Genomic DNA, 19,669 nt, shown 5'->3' with positions numbered 1-19,669 from the left:
GCTGCGGGCGCGGCCCGGCCGGCGCTGAGCTCCGCGTGTCTCCACGCGCAGTACGCGTACTTCAGGATGGGCGTCCGGCAGAAGGAGATGGTGAAGGCCCGGCTGTTCTGCACGCCCTTCGCCGAGCTGAGGAACCGCCACGTCTTCCTGGAGCGCCGCGGGATTTACCGCACCCCGCTCAAGGGCCAGAGCCAGAGCGACAACCCCGCGCTGCGGGACCTCCTGCGGCCGACCGAGGGCGACTTCGTGGCCGGCGTGGCCCGAGCCTCAGCCGAGGAGTACGAGGTGTTCAAGAGGCTGCTGGCCCGGGAGGAGGAGGAGGAGGAGGAGGGGATGGAGGATGAGGAAGAAGACGAGGAGGAAGAGGAGGGCAGCGCTGCACTGCACGCAGAGGAACACGATAGGGACTGGCAGCGATAAGGACGGCTCCGAGCTCTCCCGAGCTGCCCCGTGTCCACCCCCACCTCAGCGACCAGCTGCTCCACAGAATATACCGTTTCTATAAAGTGTTTTTATTTATTTATTAAAAAAAAAAATCAAACCCAAATAACTAATTTATTTTCAAGACTAGGTTAAAATCTTTCGGCTGTGTTACATGCTGTGCCAGCCCAGGGGAGCAGAGGGGCCAGGCCCTGCTCTGGGGCACAGCCCAGCCTGCTCTGCCTCTCCTTTGGCCCTGTTCTCACCCTAGGGGTTGGTTTTTTCACCCATCCCAGAGCACACGTCCACAAAGCCAGAGCAGGCAGCCTTAGAGAAAAACAAGAGCTCTATCCGCAAACCTCATTCTCCCCGTGGCAGAAGAGGCATCCCCAGTGCTGCAGGGGAGCGTGGCCCGGCCCTGCCCTTACCGAGCACTCAGGAGGACGAGGTGCTGCAGGGCTGTCCCACCTGGCTGCAGCACCAAGGCTGCCAGGGCAATAACACTCTATGCCATAACTACGATATATCTCTGGTACGTATTAATTTATAATATACACTGTGTATGTTAATACACAAATCTATGTTTAACTAGCATCATCGTACAAACTCACAACAACTAGGAACGTTTCTAAGCTAATTTTTTTTCCTTGCTGGCTCTGCTACAGTCACCAGGGTACCCACAAACAGCACGGTGATGGCAGCAGCCCTGCAGGGTGACATGGGGTGGTGGGAGCTGTGCAGGGGGATGGCACCCTGTGCTGTGCCACACAGCATAGCATCACACCCCTGCTGATAAACTTACCCCGCAGAGCACTTTTCTAGTAACTTCTAGGTGCTCTATCACTTTCTGAGCTGGAAAGTTGGTTAAAACCACAGATCGTTTACAAAGCAAAGAAAAAAAAATATGGAGGCAGTGGAAGCTGCCTGAACTGCTCCACTTTAGCACAGGGCTGTGCCTCCAGCACCTGCTCTCACCTCCATTTCTAGTGTAGGGAATGGATGTAAAGAAGACCTCCTCCCACCAGGCTGAGTGGGCCAGGGTGCAGGTGATAGCTAAGGCTTTTGGGTCCGCATTCAATTGTTTTATTTGGGGGTTATAGGAAACTTCTTATAACCTTGGATTACGAAAACAGGTCGGTGCAGCTGCTGGTGGGCTCAGCCTGTTGGTGCCAGAGCAGAGCCAGAAGCCCGGGGCTGGGGGGCCCAAGGGACCTCTGGGGCAGGCAGCCGGGGCAAGGCAAGGCAGGGCAAAGGCACTGCTGGTTCGGCAGAGGGAAGGCAGTGCTGCTCAGTGTCAGTCTGGCTGCGTGTCCCTAATGGGCTGGAGGAGAGGGAGTGGCTGAGGCCAGGCAGGAAGGTGGCCCTGCTGCATTCAACCCAGTGAGCAGATCTGATCTTCCTGGTGTTTCAGAAGCCCTTAGACGTGGAAGGATGAAGTTCCTACTGCTTTGAACCCTGCAGAGGAGCAGGAGGACAATGAGCTGGCGTGCAAAGGCCCCCCCCAAAGCCCAGCAGCTTGTGCCAGCCTTGGCCTGGGATCTGCCCCCTTCAGGGCTTCTGCCTGTGCCTGGAGCAGACACTTACACTATGGCTTCTTCAGTGTGTGACTGTTGCTTCGTTTTCTGGAAGAGAAGGAAGGAAAAGACCCATCAGTCCTACAGCACCTCACTCGTTGCTCCCACGAGGCACTAACATTGCAGCCTTGAGGTAGAGGAGCTGTAGTGAGCGTGCACATGCCTCGTGTGCTGTCCTGCACCCCTCCCTGCCCACCCTGGTCCAAGCACCGCAGGGCCCACGTTCTGGCCCCCAAGCAGAGGAAGGGCAACATTTCTGTTGGCTGTACCTGCTGGTTTTCTTGGAACCGGTGCTCTCACAGCTCTCCTTGTAGCATACATCCTGGTGTACCTTGTATATTCTCTTGTACCTGCACACACAGAGAAGGGGAGCTGTATGGAGTAACAAGGACGGAGCTGTGTTTTTAACTGCTGAAGGGAAGTCTCCCCTGTTTCACTGATAAGAACGTGGCTGAGTCTTGCATGCCTGGGTAAGGAGCTGGGCTGCTGCACCTGTGCCACAAGCAGGCTGGGGGCACAGCAGAGGCCCATGCGTCCCAACACGGGTGCTGGCCCTCTACCAGGGGCAGAGGTGGCCCTGAGCTGGGCTGGCAGGCAGGGGAAGCACCATGTCACACCCTGCCCTGATCTGGAGGCTTTGCCAGAGGTGCCAGGCACCCAGAAAGGCCACGGCACGGGACAGCCCTGTGCTCACACTCCCTTCCCTGGAGCTGTGCTGCAGTGACAGCCTTGGCTCTCGGCACCTGGGGAAGGGGGAGCACAACCCGCGGGCAGTACTCACAGGTAGTGGCAGGTGCCTCCTTCCCACACGGGGAATGACTTGGTTTCCGAGTACAGCCGTGTGCACGAGTGTGGCACCTTCTTGCAGGCTGCTTGGGGAACAGGAGAGGGGAGCTATCAGCAAGCCCACCTCTGGCCCTGCCTGCCTGTGCCCTGGAGGCCATCCAGGCCCCCCAGGATCCCCCACTACAGTCCTGGAGCTCCAGGCTCTGTCACTCAGAGCCGGTCCACAAAAAGAGAGTGGTACTGCAGGGCACAGCAGGATCCTGGCTGCTGAAGGCTCAGCCAGAACCTGGGGGCTGGGTATGGATGGAGCTGCTCAGTGACCTGTGCCCTGTGGGACCCCACTGCTGGAACAGCTGCCAGCCTTGTCATGCACCCTAGAGCAGCACAGCACTCACCTAGCTCACAGTGCCTGCCCTTGAAGCCCGGGCTGCAGTCGCAATGGTAGGATTCACTCTCACTTACACAGGTGCCTCCATTCTTGCATGGGTTAGTGGAGCAGTTCTGCCTGATGCCTGGAAAAAATATGCACTGCCATCAGGCTCTGGGACCCTGGCAAAGCTGTGTACATCCATAGGCCAGCTCCCTGCCAGCCATGCCCACCCCAGACTCACTTTTGCTCCATGCTTCTCGCATCTGCAGTGCCAGACTGCTCCGGCTGGGCTCCTCGGTGTTCTCCAGCCTCATGGGAGCCTCTGGCTCTGGGCAACGAGAGGGTCAGTGTGACTTCCAGCCTGAGCCAGACCCAAAAGCAGCCCCTCTGCAGCAGCAGTAGCAGGCAGGAGGACCCAGCCTAGCATCAGGGGGCTGGCCATACCTAGAGCAGCACCTTAGCCCTTCCCTTTTGGCAACTGGAGTATAGCAAGCCAGAGGCTCACTTGCCTCAAGCATGAGGCAGCGTTCGCTGCTGGCAGTCTAGGCCAGCCCATGCTATATCTCACATCTCCTCCCATCACCCAAAGCCATCTCTGGCTTCCCAACTTGCCAGAGGCCACCCCATTCCTTAGGTGGGGCAGACGTTTGTACGGCCAGGGAGAGGTGGGCAGGTGGCTCTGCCCTTCCCTATGGCTCCCCCAGCCTGCCTCACTGTCACCCTATCCAGGAGATGGTGACAGAAGGTGGCCAGAAAGGCAGCAAAGCACTTACGTGTCTTCACAGTGATGGATTTGCTTGGCAAAGTGCCGAACCTGGCACTGATCCTCCTTCTGCCATCCACCAGCTCAGTGAACCTGGGGGAGCACAGCCGTGAGGGTGTGGGGCAGGGCAGGGTCCTCAAGGCTGGAGGCAGCCTGAGCGAAGCGCTTGCAGGTGGTATATGGCACAGCGCAAGTGCTGCAGGCAGCTCACGGAGCGAGGCTGGGGCAGGTAAAGGACACAGCCCAGGTGGAGCTAGAGCTGGGGGAAGGGGCTGTGCTCAGCCTGCCAGTGCCTACCTGGGGGCTGGTGAGGGCTCCTCAGCTGTGTCGTGGTCTGCGAGCAAGCGGAGCTCAGGCAGGAAGGCTGGGGGCAGCCTGTTGCGCAGGACACGGGGATGGCCAGCCTGGCTCCAGCGCCTCTCTGGAGCCCCGTCCTTCTGCACTGCAGACCACAAAGAGTCAGGCTTAGAGAGAGGCAGGCAACGAGTCAGTGCAGTGACAGGTACCCAAGGTGCCATTTAGAGCTGTCTAAGGAAACACGGTGTCACCTGGGCCACGTGCTGCTCCCTTCCCCAACAATGGATCACTGAGCCACAATTCTGCACCTACCCCTGTGCTGGCTCCCAGCGATGGGGCACCCATCCCACACCCAGGCACCTGCTTTAGGGGCAGAGACGGGCACTCACAGGTGGTGACGTAGAGGTGGATGGGCTCGCTGTGCACTTGCCCCTGCTCTGTGTTCTGCACAGCTGTCACAGACAGGCGGTAGCGCTGCGCGGGCAGCAGGTCCCGCACGGTGTAGGACACGAGCTTCCCGTTGGGCACATAGCGGCTCTTGACGCTCTGCGCGGTGGTGACGTTGATGATGTACCCCTCCACGGCACCAGTGGGTGGCTGCTCCCACGTCATGGACACAGAGGTGGGGGTGACGCGGGAGGCTGTGAGGTTGCGAGGGGGGAGAGGCCCTGGAAAAGGAGGGAGAGAAAAGGATCAATGCCATGGTCCAACCTCGAGTTTCTCGGGAGCTCGCCCCCGGCCCGGCAAAGGCCCCGCCAGCCTGCACCACGCAGCCCCACTCACTCGTCCACACGTGGAAGGGGGCTGTGGCCAGACTCTCCGAGGGGTGATCTTCTGTCCCCATGCCACTCAGCGTCGTGACATGGACGATGTACCGCTCTCCTGGCTGCAGGTCCCTGTAGAGGTGTGCAGGGGACATGAGCGCGGCGGCTCGCAAGCACGGCCGGTCCCATCACCCACCTGCCACACTCACAGGAAGGTGTACTTGGCCACGCTGCTGTTCAGCTCCACCGTGCGGTCTTCCAGGTCCCCAGGCTGACGGATGGAGACACGCACCCTACTGACGGTGGAGTGTTTGAGCCGGTGGAGAGCCCATTGCACCGTGATGGTGCTGGCCGTCACGTTCGTGATCTCAAAGCCTTCCACCGGACGCGGTCCTGGCCGGAGCGAGCAGAGAAGCGGGGAGGGCTGCGGTCAGCAGCTGGCCTTGGCGGGCTGCATCCTTCCCACATCCCTTATCTCCCATGCCCCAGCCTGCCATCTGGATCGTCCTTCCTAGAGCCACGGGCGCATCCACAGCACCAGGACGGCGCAGTGCCACTGCCCTGTGTCCCCACGGTTGGGCAGCCGGAGGCATCCAGCCTGGCCTCTGTGCTGGTTGCTCCTCAGCAAGCATGGAGCCCATGGGTCCAGCTCGCAGTCAACCCCAGGCCTGGTGCTGCCTGCCCGGCCTCTGGCCTCCACCCAGCCACGCGCACACCAGCACAGATGAGGTCAAGACCCAAGGCTAACCTAGCGGCAGAGGTTGCCCAGCTGCCCCACACCTTCAGGCCCCTGCTGCTCATTCCCAGCTCAGCCACCTTTGGGTTGGTGCCATGTAGGCAGCGCTGGGCTCAGCCTCGCTCACCAGCAAGGGGATCCAGGCCCCGGGCCTCCCCTCTCACTACAGGGAAGTTTTTCCAGGTCCAATCTCTTTCATCCTCAATTTGCCTTCAATTCATACTCCAGCCATCCACAGGCCAGGGATTATGTGTTATGGAGGATGCAGCAGTATCTGCTTGTCCAACTACAATGGCCCACACCCAAGGAAGCTATCATCCTGCCCCACTGCCCCCACCCACAGATCAGAGGTCCCTTGTATTCCGAGCCATGCTGGGCCTCGGAAAGCAACACAGTGATCATTTTCTGCTGGACGCTCCAGCCTCACCCAGCCTGCACTGAGGCTTCGCCAGCCTGACTGCAGCCAGGCCCAGACCCCAACAGCAAGTGCAGCACGATCCTGCAGGCACAGACAACCCATACCAGCCCCGGGGGGGCTTGGTTACTCTTTTCAGACCCTACTCTCACTGGCCACAGAAAAGAGGAGAAAGAAACATCTAGTCCGAGCACTTTCAACCCAGTACTTCAGGGCCTGGGCACCGCCTTTTTCAGCCACGCCATGGCCAGCAGGTTCAGGCTGGAGCAGACCTCCAGGACACGGGAAGCCGGAGGCGGCCCTGAGGAGGGCATAGGGCTGGGAGCAGTGCCCCAGGCACCGGGGAGCCTGTACTCACAACCTAATTCCCTTGAGGACGCTACTCACTAGTGCGCGTGGTGAGCATGACAGGCCTGCTGATATCATTCTTGTTGTTCACGTTGCGTTTGACTGAAAAGACAGAAATATTGTAGGCTCTGCCGGAGGCTAGTGCCCGCAATTGGTGGGCAGAACGACTTCGGTCCACAAAATCTGTCCTGCGGTAAGAGCCGTCGAAGGATACGTACGTCACGGCGTAGCCGTCAATGAGTTGCCTGGCGGCTGCGTCCTCAGGAGGGTGCCAAGAAATCAACACACCAGTGTCCTCCACCCTTTCCACCTTTAATGAGGTTGGTGGCAGCAATTCTTCAGGGTGTGGGCAAAAGCAAAGGGGAGAGGTAATGCCATGAATCTTTAGAGAACAGACCCCAGCAACGAAATGCAGATGGAGGACAGGGTCCTCTCTCTCTCGAGTTGCAGCTCGCAGAAGCCCTATGGCTGCCACTGGCCAGTCGTGCCAGGTGCTGAGCGTGTGCTGGAGGAGCCAGGGCTGCTCAGCCACCCCAATGGGCCTGAGCAGAGCCAGGGCGAGCAGACAGCCTGCATGGCGAAGCTAGGAACACAGCATTTGCTTCCAGCTACTGAACCACGTGGAACAGAGTGAACAACCTTCCTCTAGATTAACGCCCCACAGGGATTGCTTAAACCAGATGAGGGGCCTTGAGGACTCTCCAGCTGTGAAGCTGGAGGCTTTAATCCATTTTCTTTGCCTCCTCTCCCAAAAGCATCCAAGGCAAACACAACCCCTGCTGGAGCCTGGAGCAACTTCTCCCCGGCATACCCATGTGTCTCACTCTTGTGCTGTTGCTATCACCTCTAGCAGCCACCCAGCACCTGGTATGATCAAGCCCTGCTGGCATCTGCCCTCAGCATCTACAGAGCTGGTTCTCCCTTGGCAGAGGTGAGGTCCAAACCCCGCCAGGGGGAGAAAAGCTGCTGGTCCCCGATGGCCGAGCCCCTTGTTGGTGGGTAACAGGGCAGGCACAGTGCTGTCTAGCCCCTCGCCACGTCCTGGTGCTGCTGCTCAGGGCCTTTACCTTTTTCGCAGCTCTTGCCTGTGTAGCTCACTTTGCAGGTACAGCTGTGGGTGCCATTGCTGGGCAGGCAGTAGCCTCGGCTGCCACATGGGCTAGAGAAGCACGGGTCGCTGGCTGCAGAGTTGGAGAGAGACATTAATGGCATTTGATGCCCCAGCAGCAGCGGCCGTGCAGGGCTGCAGCACTGCCCTCCTGCATCCCTTACCTGTCTCGCAGTGGTAACCAAAGAAACCCTCCGGGCACACACACAGGTAGGAACTTCCATCACCTTCACACTCCCCTCCGTTCTGACAAGGGTCTGACTCACAGGCGTCCACTTCTGCAGGAGAGAGCAGGCAGGAAGTGAAGCACCTACAGGCAGGCAGGCAGCAAGCTGATGTGCTGGCAGCCGGCCCCATGTGTGACCACAGCAGCAATACAAAGGTGTAGCCTAGGGCTGCCAGCCAGACCTTCAGAATCCTCAGCTCAATGCCACAGTAGCCTCAATGCCCTGGCACACCATTGCCTTGCCAAGCAGATGGGCAGCTGACAGACACCGTGTTCTGCCTGAGCCCTCTGCTGGGGCTGTTCCCTCCCAAAGGAGAAGTGTCAGCTCTGCTGCTGGCAGACACGAGATGCAGTGAGCACCAAGGACAGCAGTGTCCTCTCCAGGGCAAAGTTGAGTCTGTACCATCAACAGTGGTCGAGACTGAGTGCCAACCCTGTGACAGACACCCAGCACTTGCCTAGGCAGTGACAGTCCCTGCTCAGCAGCATCCCTACCTTCTTCGCACAGGGTCCCCACGAAGCCCTCGGGACAGGAACAGGCAAAGGAGCCCAAGAGGTCCCGGCACGTGCCACCATTCTTACAGGGCTCTGACTGGCACTCATCAACTTCTGCAGAGAGGAGACGTGCTCAGAGCAGAGCCAGGACTGGCAGGCAGGACAAAAAGTCTGGAGAGAAACCGTATCTCCTCTCCATATCATTCACTGCCCTAAACTCCCCCGGGCATGGACAACCTCATGTGGGGCTGGACAGCAGGGCAACACGGACGGGGATAACTGGTGTTATGGAGCTGTGCCAAGACATCACAAGTCACACATAAGTGTGCATAGTATATCCCTTCCTTCAATCCCCTCCTGAAGGCATTGCATCTGACCCAGCTAAGCCCATCACCCACCCGTGCAGGGTCCCACCAGCCCGTGCCATCTGACATCCCTCCCACCAGCACCCACCAAACAGCATACAACAGAGGCCCTGTGCCATGATGAACACATGCATGTAGAAGAGCAAGTGCAAGGAACTGCTGTGGGAGGGACAGCCCGCTCTGCCCCCAGAAAAGGTTAAATCTTAAGCTGCTTTTTCATCATACTCCGTCTTGGCCAGTAATTCTGCAGCTGGGGGGACACTCCTCACCCAGATCCTGCAATCTCGGCCTTCATTAAACGTGTTCAGAACATGAAGATCACGCTGGGACAGTTCTCCAGCAAATGCTGCTGTGACGAGCAGGGGGTGCTGCAGGCACACGAAAGCCATTCAGGGGATTCAGACCCAACCCTCTGGGAATCGCAGCCTCATCAATGCCAGAGATGCCCTTGCAGCACCCATTGGCATGGATGGACAAGCAGCACGTGCACCCTTCCCAGGTGGGCTGGGGTCTCCCCTGAGCCACAAGTGGGCAGGAGATGGAAGCCAGGGCACACAGGCAGTCCCACTTCCAGCTACATGATTCCAGCTGTACCGACAGCTACCTACAGGGACAGCCACCCACGGAGACTCCCTCCTCTGCTCCCCACATGAGCTCTGTGCATTCTCTTACCCAACTCACAGTGGAGGCCCGTGTATCCTGGCTCACACACACACAGGAACTCGGCGATGCGATCTTTGCATTGGCCGCCGTTCAGGCAGGGCTGAGACCGGCACTCATCAATCTCTGCAAGAGTTTGGGCAGAGGGAAGATAAGGTGAAAGCGGTGAGCACCAGGGTCCCGTGGCCATAGGCAGCAGCAACAGCCCCAAGCCAGAGCCACGGCTCGGCCAATTCCTCACACTGCCTACCGTCACATTCAGGGGGGTCGCTCCAGACGCCCTGCGAGCGGCAGACACGGGGGCTGTTGTGCTGGCTGAGGACGTAGCCCAGCTCACAGTGGTATTTGGCCAGCGAGCCCACCGTGGTGGAGTTGAAGGAGGCCTGGGCATGCTTCACAGCGCTGGGCATGCCGCAGTCAATCTCTGCAGAGAGACAGGGAGTGAGCGAGCGTGGCTTGGGCGCCTGGGGCCGAGCTGTGGCAGTGCAGGGCCCTCACCTGTCCCGCAGCGCTTCCCCGTGTAGCCCATGGGGCACGTGCACACAAAGTCCCCGCCGAGGTCCTCGCAGGTCGCACCATTCTCACAGGGGCTCAGGAAGCAGGGAGATGGCACTGGGAAGAGCAGAAGGCACCGGTGTGGACCAGCAGGGCGCAGAGCAGCTGCCACTTCCCCCCCAGCCATGTCCCCGAAGCGGTTTGGATGGCAGGGAAGGAGGTGACATCCAGCAGTACCCGCACGTACCGATCTCGCAGTGCCGTCCAGCATAGCCCGGGGCGCAGTCACACTTGTACTTGCCGATGTAGTGGAAGCAGGTGCCCCCATTCTGGCAGGGCCCCGAGGCACAGGGGTCCGGTTTACCTGTGGGCAGCGGAAGTTGAGTCTGGAGCGGGACGCACGCCGCCCACCTCCCCTCGCCATGCCGGGGCCGTACCTATCTCGCAGTGGCGGCCGGTGAAGCGGTAGGGGCAGGCACAGTGGTACTCGCCGTCGGCCTCCTTGCATGTGCCCCCATTGCGGCACGGCGCCGTGCTGCAGAGCCGCGGCCGGGCTGCAGGAGGGGAACAGGAGATGCCCACCGGCTCTCCGGCAAGGTCCATGCCCCAGGGGCCAGGTCCTGCTCCCGCTGTGGCACGTACCTCTCTCGCAGTGCTTGCCCAGGAAGCCTGAGGGACACTCGCAGGTGTAGGAGTCATCCTGAGTCTCGCAGGAGCCCCCGTTCAGGCAGGGCTCAGAGTCACAGGGGGACGGCACCGCTGCAAAGCCAAATTAAAACCTCAGAGCTACAGATCCTGAACCCACACGTTCCGTGTCCCTCCCTGCACTGTCCCCATGTTCCGGCCAAGGACACTCACTGTGGTTGGTGCCGTAGTCGGTGTGGCACACACACAGGTAGCTCCCGCCATACTCCATGCAGTAGCCACCATCTGGACACTGAGTGTTCACATTGCACGGAGTGGTGGTCACTTCTGCAAACACACAGCAAGAGCCTCTGTCAGCTGCATCGCAGCACCTTCCAGTCAGGAACACACCTCAGAGCTTTACAGGGCTTAATGAGATGGGAGGGACCATGGCCCCCCCGTGCTCCTCTTTGAAGGCCATGAGGATGTCAAGGGTAATTTGGGATGCAGGAGGCAGCTATAAGCCCAGCTAGGGCTTCCATCTCCAGGCCATGTCCAGGGCTTGGGAAAGACATGCCACAAAGCACAGCAAGAGTAGCATCCCCCACCACAAGGAACGTATCTCCAGGCCTTAGCTTGCGTAGGTGGCTCAGATTAAACACTAGGCTGCTGTGCTAGGTTTGGACACAGGGTGGATCCTTCACATCAGAGCCAGGCTGGTGTTAAGTGTCCAGAAGAGGGAGCAAACACAAAAAAATTTGAGTAGCGCTTAAGAAGCCTTCACCTACCGAATTCACAGAGCAGGCCAAAATATCCCGGCAGGCATTGGCAGATGGTGACATTCCCCTCCAGGCAGCTGCCCCCATTACGACACTCACAGCCCTCAGTCAGCTCTGCAAGAGATGGAGGGAGTTCCCCTTGTACTGCGGTGCCAGGACCGCCTCACTGGGGGAGCTCAGGACCCACAGCCAAAAGCCCCAGGGCACAGCTGCTTGGGAGACAAGGACCACAGCTCAGTACTGGAGCCCTGAACAAACTCTGCAAGAGCAGCTTCTCCCTGGGATTGCACAAGCACTCCTATAGGGCCTCCCCAGCAAGGTGGCATCCCAACGGGAACTCTGGGTACTCACTGTCATGGCAGTCCTGCCCGGCATAGCCCTCTGGGCAGTCACAGGCATAGCCCTGCTCCAGCTCCAGGCAGCTGCCCCCGTTCTGGCAGGGGTTGGAGAGGCAGGCACTGGGCACACGGGGGCCACCTGCAGGGAGAGGGATGCTGCTGGATATGTTGTGAGGAGGGACACCGGGTGCGCCCTTTCCGCACAGCCCAATGCCTCTGTGAGGATGTCAGTGACATCCCCGCACCGCCGCTCACCATATTGGCAGTTGTTGCCATAATAGCCCGGGGAGCATGTGCAGATGTAGCGTCCCGGACGGATGTAGTTGCATGTCTGCCGGTTCCTGCAGCTCCGGTCCTCGCAGGAGGAGGGGTCTGGAGAGGAGGACGCCATGAGCCCAAGAGGAGGGCAGCGGGAACGGCCGCTGGCTGCCCCGGGCATGCGGGCACCAGGCACCTGTCTCACAGCGCTGTCCCACGAAGGGCTCCAGGCACACACACGTGTAGTTATCAACCAGGTCAACACAGTGCCCTCCATTCAGGCAGGGGCTGGACTCGCACTCGTTCACCTCTGTAACACAGGGCAGGGAGGGCTGGTTGGACACACCGTGGACTTACAGCCACGGGGATCGAGAAATAAGGTTGGGTGGGGATGAAGGGGTAAGAATGCAGCTTGCTGAAGTGGGACACAACTCCATCCCTGCCAGGCGGGCTCCCGCTGCTGATCAGTGCCCACCTGTCTCGCAATCTCCTCCTGCGTACCCCGGCTGGCAGGTGCACACCGCTGTCCCATTTGCCACCTGGCACGTCCCGCCGTTCTGGCACACCTTGGTCTCACACGGCGACTCTTCTGCAGCAGGACAGCAAAGAGAAGGGGATGGATCAACCCACACGCAGGACCAGCACACCGTGTCCTCCGCCGCTGCCAAGGCAATACTGGGCAAGGACAGCTCAGACGGTTTCTATCCAGCTTTGCTTTCTGGGTGCGGGATCCCTCCCCCAGAAGGAAACTCCTCGCTCTCCCTCCCTGCCGGCACAAGGCTCACTCGGAGCCCAACGCCAGCGCGGGGCGAGCCGGCACCGCCAGCAGAGGCTGCCCCGCCACTCTGCTCCGTGGAAACCTGGCTCCAGTGCTGAGCCCCTTGGCCATCGGCCCTCGCTGCTGTCCCCACGCCCAGAGGAGAGGTGTTGTGAGCAGATGCCTTTCTCCCCCCGGCGGATGTTGCTGCCTGCATTAGCAGTGACTCATCCGGAGGCGAGCCGGGGCTCGGGAAGCCTAGGAGAGCTCCCAGGTGCTCCCAAGGACTCAGGAGCAGAGTGCCACTCGTAAAAGCCCCACGTGGAGCAGGGCCCCCCCCGAGACCCCTTCTCAGGCGCCAAGCACCAGCGCTTTCCAGCACACGGAAAGCAGCGGGCGCGCAGCTCGCAGCCATGCCGGGACAAGCACTCCTGGGAGCAGGCTGCCAGCGGAGGAAGCGCTCGCTGCCAGAGCAAAGTTTCCTTTGCTTTCAGCAAGTTGCGATCCAAGACCGCGGCGCTCGGCGCCCAGCAGGGCTCCCGCTGGAAGCCGCTTGTCCCCAGGGCGCACCGAGAGTTGCTGCACAAAGCCTGACTCCCCGGAGCTGCTGTGCCTCCAGCGGGCGACCGCAGGGAAGCAGACCCTTCCCCAGCACCGCTCGAAGTCTAACAGTGGCTTCCCACTAAACGCAGCGGGGGACGCTGCAGGAGAGTAGCTGGCTGTCATCGGCTCCTCTCCGCTCTCAGAAAGCCACTGAGATCTTCCCAGCCTGCCCACGTGAACTCTGCACATCCCGTAGGCATGGTGCAGGGGCACGTGGGGTGTCTGAGAACCCCGCAGCCCCGCTGTGCCCCCATCCCTACCTGGGGATATCGGTGGTTCTCTGAGCACTGTGGGCAGGGCTCACAGGATGCCTCACAGCAGTTTTGACACCTGCATGCTGGCTCTGCTGAGCGTGGTGGCACAGCCCCCAACGCTTCTCCGTCCCCAGACACCCCATTACAAAGGGGGCATACCCAGGCACATGCATTCCCTTCTCACACAGGGCAGCTAAACACAATGCTCGGCTCCAGCTGCCTGCAGGGAGGAGCCAAGGCATCTCAGAACAGAGCTGGGATGCCCGGCAGGCACGATAAGTGCCAATCACTCTACAAGCAGCAGAGCCCACTCCAACAGCCACATCTCAGCGTGACACTCACCGATCTCACAGCTGGCACCTCTGAAGCCTGGCGGGCACTGGCAGCTGAAGCTGTTGACGCTGTTGACGCAGGTGGCTCCATTCTGGCACGGGTGAGACAGACACTCATCCACATCTGAAAGAGCATGGGAAGAGCAGGGGCTCAGGGCAGGCAAGGAGGCAGCAGCGAGGCCAGAGGCACAGGAAGGCTGCTCACCGACATGGCACCTTTTCCCTGTGAAGCCCGCGAGGCAGGAGCAGGTGTAGGAGGGGTTCCCAGTAATGCAGTCCTCGATGCACTTCCCCCCGTTCAGGCAGGGCCGCAGTGTCAGGCACACGGAGGCTGCAGAGACACGCACGCCCTCCGCTCACAGCCCGCTCCGGCTGGGCTGACACGCTGCACTCCGGCCACGCAACCGCCGGGGTCCGTCCCAGCGTCCATCCAGCCCCGCTGTCCGTGCATTGGGCTGGATATGGTCACCCGGCTCTCCAGGGAGCTTGGGAAGCCCGCACTTGGGGGCTGTGTGCCCCACAGATGGGCTCGCTGCTCTCGGGCAGGGTGAAGGTTTTATTCTTGCTGCAGGAGCGGGGAGGCAGGGCCAGGGCCCTACCAGGCAGGGACAACCAGTGGGTGTTATCCAGCCAGCCCTTGCCTATGGCCTGGGGCAGAGGGGAAGAGGGATGGGAGAACCTGTCCAAAGCAAACCCACAGGTCATATGAAACACGCGTAGATTAGCGGGTAAGAAAACACAGCCAGGGTGGGGCAGGGACAAGGAATGAGAGGCCAGTGGCTCTGTGGAGGATGCACTGGGATGGCTGGGCACAGCCCCTGTGTACTGCTGGCATCCTTGGGCAGCGGCTGCCTTGAGGCCCCACAGGACAGATGAGCTGCCCTAAGGGTGACAGCCCAGCCCCACAGTGGTGCTGGGGCCACAGAGCCCCTCACACTCCCCCTCACCTCCTCCCCCGTACCCCACAGCCTGTATTGGTCTCAGGAGCTTTCCTCCCCGCTGTTTTTTTCCATCCCAGCACAAGCGGGCATATCCCAACCAGACTGGGGATCCCCAGGCCCAGAGCCCAGGAGCCACGCTTCCCGGAGCCAGGCTTCCCACAGCCACAGAGGGGGCTGGAAGCTCCAAGAATAGTGTCCCCATTGCTGCCCCCACCCCGAGCCCTCCCCGAGCCCCTCGAGCTGTCTGCTCCACCCGTGGGTCACTGCTCTCTCCCCTCAGGGGGGGGGAAGTGAGGGTGGGGATTGAGGCAGGGAAAGATAGGGCTGAAGAACAGTTTGGGGTTGGGTTGGGAGTTAAATAAACCTAACTGCTGTCCTCTTACTTGTATTGCTGCAGCCCCCCACTTGCACCTGGGCATCATCGATTCTGAACACCCAGCGCCCGGGGATACCCACATTTGTCGTCATCTCCACGTCAGCGATGTCGTCAGTGCGGGATCCGGGGATGTTGAAGTAGCGCTTTCCATCACCGGCGTTAAAACCTGCCTGGGAGGACAAGGGCAAAAAGTAAAGAGCCATCAATACTGCAGAACAGCACTGAGGGGCCGCGGCATGAGGGGTTGCTCTGCTGGACCGCACATCGTTGCCACCACTCGGGTTCTTTCTGCATCCCTGCAGTGATTGATCATTCCCTGGGATGACTGCTTTTCCCCATGTCCAGGAGCACAGGGTCACAGAACCCACAGCCTAGAGGCATGGGGTGAAAGGAGATTCCACTCCTCCTTGCAGGAGCTCCCAGAGGGCTGCTCACTGGCCAAGGTGTGCAGCCACTGCTCTGTTTACGTCCATAAAACCCACCCGTGCTCCTGAATTCGGGGATTCAAAACGTGTCTCTTTCCTCTACACCTGCGATTTCCTGCAGGCGGGCAGGCAGGGAGCCAAGGACAGATCAACTGGTGGTAAATTCACACATCCGAATGGGGACTGGGTTGCGTTTTTTTTCCCCTCTTAAACACAACAACGCACACAAGGATGAAATAAAAATACAAGTGAAAGCTGTGCTGGCTGCGGCAGCTGACGGGCTGCTCTTAAAGTCTGAGGTTAGGAAGGAAAAGGAACTAAGAGGCAGCAGCCAAGGTAAAGAACCGTGGTTTCGTTATAACAAAGTCCCCTATATGGTCTCAGCTTCAGGAAAGAGCACACACGGATATTTAAGAACTTTAAAAAAGCAGGGGGGGGAGGGAGCCACCACCAAAAATCCATGAGCCACACCACGCTGCCAGAGCTGCTCATTTGGGAACGCAAAGAGCACTGAGTGCGGTGGGCTCGAGCACTACCTGGGGGCGATGGCCGTGTCCGCTGCTTACCTGTGCTGCGATGCCGCCAAGCCCAGCAAAGTCCCCCCACTGCTGGCGTGCATACCCGTGGTCCAGGTGATGGACTCATAGTTGAAGATGGTGAAGGAGAGCTTGCCGTCCGTGATGAGGACGATTTGGAAAGTATTTACCTGCAGGATGGAGGAGAGAAGGCAGTGAGTGAGCACAGCCACACAGTGAGCGGGTCAAAAAAGGACAGGCAGTAACACTGTCAGGAAGTAAAGCTGCAGGCAGCATGCAGCAGAGGGGTGCTTCCTTCAGCACTGATTCCTCTCCCAGGACAGATAGCCATGCAGGAGCAGCACCAGAGTTCAGCTCAACGTGTAGGGAAGCACTTTTGTGCCAAACGGCCCCAGTCTGTGCCACACCAGGACTAAGGAACCCCAGTGCCTCGCAGAGAAACTCTTTCAGACACAAACTCCTGTTCCCAGCAATGGTGCAGGGGAGGGCAGCAAGTGGCACAGCCTACAGCATGGTGGAGCAGCCAGCCCAGGGAGCAAGAACCATGGCCAACATGCAGCTGTTGGGGCTCTAAAGGGAAACAGGAGGTTCTCCAGGTTCTCCAAATGCAGTGAATACCACACTTCTGAATGGGAAATCAAACTTATTCTGGTATGAAAGCTTGCCTTTGGATCCGTGAAGCTTAGAAGAAAGCTGCAGGATGGTGGTCAGGCTCACAGCAAAGAGGAATAAAGCCTCAGAGCCAAGTCTCCCACCAGCCCCGGGGCTCAGGGTTCCAGGCACAAACCCAGGCTCCTGAGCATAGTCAGAGGTGAACTTGTTGAAGACACCCAAGCTCCGCTTCCTTCAGTGTTACTCTTAAAAAACCCACCCTAAGCTAATTGTTCCCTCCCCCCATCAGAGGATGCCAAGCTCTGCCCACCCCCATGGGTGCCCCCACCGCTCACCGGAGAAAACGAGCTTCCCCCGAAGAAAGTGACTCGGTACCACGTAGCGATGAACACCCACTGGGCAGAGAAGTCGGGGAACTCGGGGAAGTACTGTGCGATGTCTTTGGTCGCCCGCTCCAGGATGGCCCGGTCCTGGCTCTCCCGGTAATACACATCACCTGCCCGCCGGTTGTCCACGTCCGCCCAGAAAGCCGCCACCACACGTCGGTCCTTGGAGATCGGGAAGGCCACCGGCGTGAACTGGGAGACCTCCTTTAGGAAGGAGATGATCCCGTTGTTGTTCACCTGCAGACAAGGGGGGACAGCAGGCAAGGATGGTGCCGGCCCTGAGGTGCGCCGATGGGGCCGTCCCCGCTGCCCTCTCAGCCCCAGCCGTACCGAGTTCTTATTTTAAAGGCACTTTTTGCTTCGCCTGTTCCCCCCGCAGCCTCCTTCCACAAATATTTGAGCGTTTCCCCTTCCTGCCCTTTGAAGCACGGGCGGCCCGGCCGGGAAAGTGGCCTCACCCCCCGACCTCCACCGAACAAACCCAGCCCTGTTCTCCTGCCAGAGCCTGGCCAGGCCCGGCAGGAATGCCTGGAAGAGCACTGGCCTGGGCTGGGGGCACCCAAGGCAGTGGTCCAGCCTGGCTAACGAGCGGCACCCAGCACAGCCGGCCCACCGAGGCCTACCAGACACTGGCAGGCAGCACAGGGTGCCCATACTCATGGGCTCAGTGCTCCAGTGCTGATTAATTCTGTTAATTAGAGGCCGGGGAAATGTGGGCACGCAGGTGTGACAATACCAGGGGGGCTGCTTCGTCCTGCAGAGCCTCAAAGCCTCCAGCAGCCCCTCGCATTGGCTGAAGCCATTTGTAGGGTCGCAAGAACCACAGGCAGCGGCACAGGGCAAGCCCTGCTGTGACTGAGCGGAACACCATTCCCTTTCAGAAAACCCTCCATAACCTCACAGTGTCCGCAGAGGAACATTCTTCCCCTTATTAAAGCAAGATGGGAGAGAGTTAGTGCCAAGAAAAGGTTTTTTTGTTTGTTTTACAGAGGAAGGGGCAGGCCCAGAAGGACCCCCAGGGTCAAGCCCTGCACTTCGGGCCTTGTGCTCTGGACACAGCTTGTGCAGCTCCCTGGGGATGTGAGGTGACAGCCACCCCTACAGGGCCACCCCCCTCAAGGCAGACACTAAAGCCACTTGGCCCCGAGGACAATGCATCTCCCACAGTTGCATAGGGCCGGCGTTTTCATCCCAGAGAAGTCCCTGTGCCAAAGACACACGAGGTTGAACAAGCGAGGTCCAAGCAACGCATGCCCCCAGCTGAGACAATGAATCAGAGCATCCCGGCAGGAACAAGCACAAATCTTGGTGTGCCCTATCAGTCTGCTCTGAATTGTCAGTCAACTTGGATCAAATCAGAAAAATGGGACGAGACCACTGAGACATCCATTTTCCAAAAGCACAGGGAGCATGACCACGATGCTTACCAGACCCAGAAAATCCACACCTGCCCATTTTCCCCATTCCTCCAACCTAATAGAGCAGGGTTTCTCCAGCCCCACTGCCCACAGGACACCTTGCATGCCAGCTGCTCCAAACTGGGCTGTCCCCAGCAGGGACCCAAGCAGGATCAGGCTGTCAGCTGTCAGGCTGCCCAGGGCAAGACATACTGCAGGCTGGGTGCCCGAGGGGGAAGGATGGGACAGGTCGCAGCAAGCCCCTGTGCTGTGCCCATCCCTTCCTGTGTGTTGGGTAACACCCGGCCAAGCCCAGCAGCCTGCACAACCCTCCTTCTTGCTGTGCCAGTCCCCTGCTCTCTGTGCAGAGCGTTCCCAAATCCCAGTTCCCTCAGAGGCCGTTAGACCACCTCTTACTGCTTTGATGACACTTTCAGAGGAAGTATCAGCAGTCAAAGGTTCACCCCGCCACACTGCTCGGTCAGCCCAAGATAAGCACAGCGACTGCTCCTTCCCAAGGCCTTGGCTTCAAGGCTTGGCACCAAAGTGTGACTGCGGTCAGGCTATCTGCCTGCACCTCCCTGAGGGACCAGCGTGATCGTGGTGCTTTCAGTGTCAGCAGAAACGAAAGCTTTCTGGAGACTGGCCAGCATGGTGAGACGGATGGGGACATGGATATCCTTCCACTGCTGGGTGCTGCCCAGTGATGCTCTGTCCATCCCAGAACAAGACCGCACGCTCCTGAGAGCTGAAGGCCACTGCATGGGACACTGCCACACACCAGCATTACCGGGTGGGAACGGCGTGGAAAGCAGAAGGTTGTACAACCCTCAGAGGAAACGCAATTTTAGAATGCTCAGCAGATGCCAGTGCGTCCTGTCAGCTCAATTAATGACTCGCACATGGAGAGCAGCAGGCACGTCCCACATCTGCCGCTCAGCTCACGGCCGGGACCTCACAACATCTGCTCCAGCAGTGCTGCCCGGCCCCACCGGCACTGCCCGGCACAGCAGCCGCCTCCGCTCGGTCCCCTTTCCCCTAAATGCTGTGCTTTGGGCTGTGGACCCTGCGGTTTGCCCTCAGCATCGCTCCGATGCTTTGGATTCAATAGGGATCACGCAGCCACCCGTCCAAGAGACGCGCTGGGAGCGACGTGAGCGGAGCGTTAATCAAAAAGAAAGGCAAAAAGGCAAAAGAAGAAGCTCGGAGGGAGAGAAGGCAGCCGGCAG

The 19,669-nt window shown here is 59.5% G+C and overlaps 2 protein-coding genes across 2 annotated transcripts; one reads left to right on the top strand and one right to left on the bottom strand.

Moving 5' to 3' along the window:
- Positions 1–6: 6 nt before the first annotated feature.
- On the top strand, positions 7–536 carry MTERF4 (mitochondrial transcription termination factor 4). The gene has a single exon (XM_031555135.1). The coding sequence runs from the start codon at positions 67–69 to the stop codon at positions 418–420; it is 354 nt and encodes a 117-aa protein (XP_031410995.1). The 5' UTR covers positions 7–66; the 3' UTR covers positions 421–536.
- SNED1 (sushi, nidogen and EGF like domains 1) lies at positions 537–16,198 on the bottom strand. The gene is made up of 31 exons (XM_031555134.1): positions 16,076–16,198; positions 15,092–15,254; positions 13,973–14,098; positions 13,778–13,891; positions 12,297–12,410; positions 12,018–12,131; positions 11,819–11,935; positions 11,577–11,702; positions 11,235–11,339; positions 10,681–10,794; positions 10,465–10,581; positions 10,260–10,376; positions 10,070–10,186; positions 9,826–9,939; positions 9,578–9,751; positions 9,340–9,453; positions 8,303–8,416; positions 7,746–7,859; positions 7,541–7,654; positions 6,513–6,809; positions 5,184–5,367; positions 4,994–5,106; positions 4,600–4,878; positions 4,211–4,355; positions 3,924–4,006; positions 3,392–3,478; positions 3,176–3,292; positions 2,776–2,866; positions 2,264–2,344; positions 2,005–2,042; positions 537–1,875 (listed from the first exon to the last, which is right to left on the bottom strand). Exons 2-30 carry the CDS (start codon positions 15,174–15,176, stop codon positions 2,006–2,008), a joined length of 3,624 nt encoding a protein of 1,207 aa, XP_031410994.1. The 5' UTR covers positions 15,177–15,254; positions 16,076–16,198; the 3' UTR covers positions 537–1,875; position 2,005.
- Between the last annotated feature and the right edge of the window lie 3,471 nt (positions 16,199–19,669).

Source organism: Meleagris gallopavo, chromosome 11 (assembly GCF_000146605.3).
Source record: "Meleagris gallopavo isolate NT-WF06-2002-E0010 breed Aviagen turkey brand Nicholas breeding stock chromosome 11, Turkey_5.1, whole genome shotgun sequence".
NCBI lineage: Eukaryota > Metazoa > Chordata > Aves > Galliformes > Phasianidae > Meleagris > Meleagris gallopavo.
This window is presented reverse-complemented; position numbering and strand designations above follow the sequence as displayed.

Excerpts from the sequence above, each read along its gene's own strand:
- MTERF4 (XM_031555135.1), top strand. The coding sequence starts at position 67 with ATGGGCGTCCGGCAGAAGGAGATGGTGAAGGCCCGGCTGTTCTGCACG.
- SNED1 (XM_031555134.1), bottom strand. The coding sequence starts at position 15,176 with ATGACGACAAATGTGGGTATCCCCGGGCGCTGGGTGTTCAGAATCGAT. Across the intron at positions 10,582-10,680 it reads CGACTACGGCACCAACCACA|CGGTGCCGTCCCCCTGTGAC; the intron begins GTGAGTGTCCTT and ends TTGGCTTTGCAG. Across the intron at positions 3,293-3,391 it reads GCGAGAAGCATGGAGCAAAA|GCATCAGGCAGAACTGCTCC; the intron begins GTGAGTCTGGGG and ends TATTTTTTCCAG.